At 47.6% G+C, this 6,696-nt stretch overlaps 1 protein-coding gene across 1 annotated transcript in view; it reads right to left on the reverse strand.

The window, feature by feature from the left end:
* Window positions 1–259: 259 nt before the first annotated feature.
* Window positions 260–6,696, reverse strand: part of LOC119297291 (putative receptor-like protein kinase At2g30940) — a 12,168-nt gene continuing 5,731 nt past the window's right edge. The window contains exons 3-10 of the mRNA XM_037575140.1: window positions 3,527–3,579; window positions 3,293–3,384; window positions 2,681–2,794; window positions 2,415–2,512; window positions 1,247–1,457; window positions 918–1,101; window positions 692–824; window positions 260–544 (exon numbers count right to left, since the gene is read on the reverse strand). Of these exons, the coding sequence (XP_037431037.1) occupies window positions 260–544; window positions 692–824; window positions 918–1,101; window positions 1,247–1,457; window positions 2,415–2,512; window positions 2,681–2,794; window positions 3,293–3,384; window positions 3,527–3,579 (1,170 nt within the window). The remainder of the gene's footprint in view (window positions 545–691; window positions 825–917; window positions 1,102–1,246; window positions 1,458–2,414; window positions 2,513–2,680; window positions 2,795–3,292; window positions 3,385–3,526; window positions 3,580–6,696) is intronic.

Raw genomic sequence — 6,696 nt, forward strand, 5'->3', positions numbered from 1 at the left:
CATCTACAGTATAACCTTCTCTTTAAAGTCAGAATAAACATCACGATGCACACCTACACTACAGGGTATTGGGTGAGAAACTGAGGAGATTCATGCGATCATAACCAGTGACACGCACGTGCAAAAAGAAATGGTTATGTACGCATATCATCGCTCCATTGATGCGCAAATACTCAACTAAAAAATTTACTACTACTACTTAATATCCTCTGCGCGCCATGTAGAGCCCGATGAAATCTGTGGCCTTGAATCGCACATACTATCTTGGTTCAGTTATCTCTGAATCCGATAGCACCCCTTCACACAGCTCCTGTGTGTCACACTGGCTCTGGAATGGCTCCGGCACACGTAAGGTTGCACTCTCGCAGCTGAGCATCAGAAGAACATCCCACATGCTGGGCCGGTCTCCCGCATTGGGCCTGGAGCACCATAATGCGATCTGAATGCATTTCATTATCTCGGTCATTCTTGATTCACCATGCAATGCTGGATCTATCATGTGGTACATCTCCATTGATTCTGCCATTGTCGGCAATCTGAGAAGCTGCAGCATCATAAATACAAAAGGCAATTCTTCTTATATTACTTGAGTGCCCCTATTTAGTAAAATCCGATATATGAACAAAGAAAATGGGTTGGTACATCCAAGGAATTCTATTTGCAGAGGACATCAGTTAGCACATGTACTTACATCACCTGCATCCTTGAAAAGTGCATCGGGCCTCTTTGCAGTAATTATCTCAAGAAGAGTGATACCAAAGCTATACACGTCACTCTTCACTGAGTAAATACGGTTAATAACATATCCAGGATCCATATAACCCCTAGAACCAAACAAATACAAAAATATATGAAGATGAAGAAAATACATGAGGTGATAGAGCAAAGGCTTTACCGTGAACTTGATAAGTTCATACCTTGTACCGAGTAAACTACGCTTGTGTCTTTCACGCCCATCCGGACTACACACTTTTGCAAAAGCAAAATCAGTAATCTTAGGAGTCATATAAGAATCTAAGAGAATCCTTTGTGGATTTAAATCCCCATGCATAATTTGTATCCCACAGCAATCATGTAGATAGGCCACCCCACGGGCTATCCCTAAAATTATTTTGAAGCGCTCAGACCAGTTGAGCAACACCCTTGTTCCTGTGCCAGTGAGATACTTATCGTCACAATCGTGAGAGAACAAACTAAGTGAAAAAGGTCCACAGTGACCTATAAGAACAACTTAGAAGAGACATACCAGTTACCGCGTCAGACAAACACCCATTTGGCAGAGATTCATAGACTAAAAGTGCTTCTCCTCTTTCACTGCAACATCCAATGAGCTTAGCAACGTTTTTGTGTAGAAGCTTTGCATGAAAGCGGACTTCATTTTCAAATGTGAGTGAAGAATGGGAGTTATTTTGATAAAATCTTTTGATCATGACTTCAAGTCCACTGTCCAATCGTCCCTGCAAGCATCAACACTAGGTTTATCTACGACAATTTGTCGGTATGTGATTTAGTACTGCTGCAAAGATTTCCAAAAAAAAGGGAGCATCTAGGTTGGATGTATGCCAGATAACCATTCGATTCTAGACATGTACATTTCGGCTCAATACAGTATTCGATTTTACATCCATGTTATGTAGAAATTCTTTAAGATTGTGCTCCTTTTGCAGATAACAAAACAAAAGGTGACATACATATGTACATATCTTAATCCATGTTAAAACTAATTACAAGTAAGAATTTCTCTGGTAGAAATATGTCTAAATTGGCATGTTAGAACCTTCATCCGGGGAATGGATATCTATCTTTAACAAGCAGCATGCAATCTTTCACCTCTCAAAACTCAATATCAGAGCTATGCTGTTTAGGAAAAATTCAGAAAGAATAAAGTTTAATGTGTCGTATGCAAAGGTAAAGGTGTTGTGGATGCACCTTTTTTTGCATGCCATTATTAGCCAGGGCTGATGAAACTTGATTTACATATGTCAAGACATGTCTTGTCAGATCTTTTATAAACTTGAGGTAGCTAAATCAGAAGCAGGGGGACAGGGAATTTTTAATTAATGAACTGATCACTTCATGATGTTTGAATATATGAAAGTAAAGGAGCAAATGTGTGTTTGCTGATGTAATGCCCAAACAATTTTTTGCACTGGTAATTCGATTATCTTAAAAGGGTAACAGCATCAGTAAAAAACACTAAAAATACCAGTGAATAAACCAGGGAAGTTTTGTTGTGACGTTCACTGTTGTAAAAATTTAGTTATGATGATTGTGTGTTATGCATTTAAAAGTGCAACAAGATTTGGACCATTAAGAATATACTTGCGAAGAATAATACAAGAAGATAAAAAGGATTTTTTTTCTCCTAGATCCAAAAAGATTTTTTTTTTCAAAAGCACATTCACATTATGTACCTTATACACATCAGCATATCCACAACTTCTAATTTTGCATCGGAATGCAAAATTATTTGTAGCAGCCAATAATTGGGAGAAATGGAAACCTGAAAACCCTGCAGGGAATGCACCATGAGTTTTGCTTGTTTGTGATGCAGACTGTAGTTTCCTTTGAAAGTTGATGGGTTTTGCCGAATGTTAAAACTAATATGTCTAAATATTCATTTATTGATTCTATTATCTTCAGTATCCATTGATGTTGAGTTGGTGCTTGTAGCTAGTACCTGGTCCGTTGAGTTCATGAATACAAGGAGCTGTTTCTACCATTTTCCAGGGCAAACAGTGACCCCACCGGAACCTCTGCTTCCTGGCAAAAGGTTCAGCAATTTCCTGGTGACCTGAATTAAAACTCAATTAAATATGTTATACACATGACTCATGAGCAATATCAGAAAAAGTAATAGGAATATACTTTCATTAAACCATGTTCAAGAAGAATCATACGGGGCATGAAGTTGTACTTTGGAAAGTTCAGTAAACATTTGGCAAGGTTGAACTTATGAAAGTACATGGCCCCATGGCAAGGAAATCAGCTCCCACTTATGGGTTAAGATCCCATCTCTCGGTTACATAGTTTATCATTTAAATTAGGAAGAGATATTAACTTGGGACTGGAGTCAATCAGAAGATCCATGATCTATTACTTATGTCAGATTGTTAAAGAGCAACCCCTATGAGTAATAAATCCAGCAAGAATTAGAAGAGCAACTCTTCTATCTTGCTTTTGGGGTGATAGCCCTTCCCCTACCTCTCCCTAAAACCTACTAGTACACAATACAATGCAATATATCAAATTCAAGATCCCAACTCCATAAACAGTTAACTGAAAGAATTACTTGTTAGCTGGTGTTCCTCAACTGCAATGGACTCAGCGCTCCTGCATGTCTGCGATCTTTCTAATTCAACAGGCCATAAACTACATTCAGTCCTGAAAATTCATGGTTAAGAGATAAAAGTAACTATTTTATGTATGTAACAAAATGTTTCAGAAATAATGTTGTGGCCACTTCTTGCAGTAACCAAGCAACAGATTAAGTATCTCTATTTCCTTGTGCTTGCTAACAACTCACCGAGCTTCAGAGTTTGAGTGGCTGGTAGATGATGTCAGCACTCCTCCTTGGTCCTGAAACAACAAAACAAATTTCAAGCATACGTGACTAGTATTACCGAAAAAGGCTCGCGCCCCGCTTTATATATAAAGCAAATGCCAAAGCCAACATCCAACAAGGTTCACACAAACACAAAGCCCACACGCACACAAAGTCCAAGCACCAGCAAGCAACAAGGGTTACTGCTGAGGGCACAGCTCAACAAGCCCAACACACACACACACAAAGGCACAAGCGCCAGGAGGGAAACTTCCTCTAGTCGGGCTCCGGTGGTGGCGGCGGGAGCGGAGGCGCCAGGCGAAAGGCCAACGAACGGAGGTCGGTGAGGAGTCTGTCGATGCGTCCCGGTCCTGCGGGCGGCTAAGCGGCCGCCAGAGCTGCAAGTAACCACACATTTTAAAGATGGAGTTAGTCGCACGCCGAAGGGGCACCTTCTGAATGACAAGCTTATTGTGAACCGTCCACAGGGTCCAGGCTAGAACCCCGACGCACAGCCATCTAATATGTCTGTAGCGAGGGGGGGAGGCTTGAATTTCCGCAAGCAGGTCAGGGAAGTTGGTGTTGCACCACTGTCCCCCAACCGTTTCGCGGAAACAATACCAAAGGAACTGTGCCGTGTAGCACAGGAAGAAGATGTGATTAGCGTCCTCTACCGTGCCACACAGGGGGCACATTCCATCGCCAGGACCATGGCGCTTAAGAACCTCAACGCCGGTCGGGAGGCGGCCGCGGATCCATTGCCAAAGAAAGATCCGAATCTTAAGTGGGAGGCGGATGTCCCAGATAAGACCAAAGGGCTCTGGGGCTGACGAAGGGGCAATGGCCGCGTAGAGGGATTTGGTGGAGAAGCGGCCGGAGGGGTCTAGGCGCCAGGAGATGGAGTCCGGAGAATCTGCCACGTCCATAGGTAGCAGGGCGATATCCTGGAGGAGGACATCCCAGGCAGCCACCTCAGCGGGGCCAAAAGGGCGGCGGAACGCGAGGCGCCCTAAGTCAATAAGGGCCGCCTCGACTGAGACCCGAGGGTCAACTACAATGTCGAAGAGGATGGGGAACCGGGCGGCTAGAGGGGAGCCTCCGAGCCACCTGTCCAGCCAGAACAAGGTCGAAGCTCCAGAGCCCACAGAGATGGAAGTGCCTATACGTAAGATCGGAAGCAGCCGGACGACGGCCTGCCAAAACTGGGAACCGCCCGAGCGTTGGCAGAACGCCAGTGGCTGTCCACGCAGGTACTTATTCTGGATGATAGTAAGCCAGAGGCCACCGTCCCCATTGGCGATGCGCCAGAGCCAGCGGGTCAAGAGGGCGATGTTCATGCGCCGAGAGGACAGAATCCCAAGACCGCCCTGGTCTTTGGGTTTGCAGATGTCTGGCCAGCTGACCATGTGGTATTTCTGCTTGCCCTCCTCCCCAGCCCAGAAGAATCTGGACTGGTATTTGGCGACCTCCTGATGGAGCGTTTCATGAAGGCTATAGAAGCTCATAAGGAACCACAGGAGGCTGGCTAGCGATGAGTTGATAAGGATCACGCGCGCCGCCTTCGATAGCCAACGCCCTTTCCAGGGCTCTACGCGATGTTGCATACGGGTCACCGTGGGGCGGAGGTCCGCCACGGTGAGGCGCGAGTCACTAATGGGGATCCCCGGATAGGTCGTGGGGAAAGAACCTAGCCGACAGTTAAGCCGGTCGGCAATGGACTGTGCGTCCTCAGAGGGGTAACCGAGCACCATCACTTCGCTCTTATCAAAGTTGATGGTGAGGCCCGACATTTGTTGGAAGCACAGAAGAAGGAACTTCAGGTTGGAGATCTCTAAGGCAGACCCCTCGACCATAATAATGGTGTCATCCGCGTATTGTAGAAGGGAGACCCCTCCCCCTCCAACAAGCTGCGGGACAAGGCCTCCCAAGGCATCCACAACCATGTTGAACAAGAACGGCGAGAAGGGATCTCCCTGCCGGACCCCGCAGAGGGTAGGGAAGAAGGGCCCAATGTCGCCGTTGATGTTCACCGCAGTCCAACCACAAGAGACGAGCTGCATGACTTGGGTCACCCAACGGTCATCGAAGCCCTTGCGAAGAAGGACTTCCCTCAGGAACGGCCAGCGCACCGTGTCGTAGGCTTTGTGGAAGTCCAACTTGAGAAAGACCGCCCTATGGCGCTTCAGGCGGACCTCGTGGAGCACTTCGTGGAACACCAACACCCCATCCAGGATAAATCGGCCTTGAATGAAGGCGGATTGGTTCGGGTGGGTGATAGTGTCCGCAAGGAGGGTCACCCTATTGGCGTACCCCTTAGCCAGGATCCGAAAAATCACATTAATCACTGTGATGGGGCGGAACTGACGAATATCGGAGGTGCCCGGGACCTTGGGGATGAGGGTCACCACCCCATAATTAAGGCGACCCAGGTCCATGGAGCCCGAGTAGAATTTCTCAAAGAGAGCCATGACCTCCAGCTTGATGGTCGGCCAGAACGTCTTGAAGAAAGCCACTGGAAGACCGTCAGGTCCCGGGGCCGAGGAGGGGTTCATCCCCTTAATGGCAGCGAGGACCTCCTCCTCGCTGAAGGGGGCAACCAAAGCCGCATTGGCTTCAGCCGAGACTACATGCGCGCCCGACCAAATGTCGGGGGCGAGACTAGCCCCACCGCGCGGGGTGGGGGTAAATAAGGCCCTATAGAAGCCATCCACATGACAGCGGATGGCCGCTGGAAGAACTAACGGCGAGTCTCCATCCCACAGGCAGTGGATGGAGTTGCGACGGCGCCGGCCGTTCGCGACCGCCTGGAAATAGGCGGTGTTGGCATCGCCCTGTAGCACCCACCTCTGGGTACCACGCAAGCGCCAGTACGCCTCCTCATCCGTGTAGATGGTGGAGAGCTGGTCCTCCAGGTCGTAACGAATCAGCCACTCGTCCGAGGAGAGCCCAGTCGAGTCCGCGCGAGCATCCAGGGTTTGAATAGCAATCAGGATGGACTTCTTGCGCTCTCTAAGGTCCCGGCCAAGATTAGCCCCCCAACCCTTCATGAACTGGCGGGCTAGCTTGGCACAAAAGTGCCATGAATCGACCGCGGACATGGAGCGATGGGGTGCCGACCTAGCGAAAATCCAGCGGGCGACGACGGCCTCCCG

This window comes from Triticum dicoccoides, chromosome 5A (genome assembly GCF_002162155.2).
Source record: "Triticum dicoccoides isolate Atlit2015 ecotype Zavitan chromosome 5A, WEW_v2.0, whole genome shotgun sequence".
NCBI classification, from domain to species: domain Eukaryota; kingdom Viridiplantae; phylum Streptophyta; class Magnoliopsida; order Poales; family Poaceae; genus Triticum; species Triticum dicoccoides.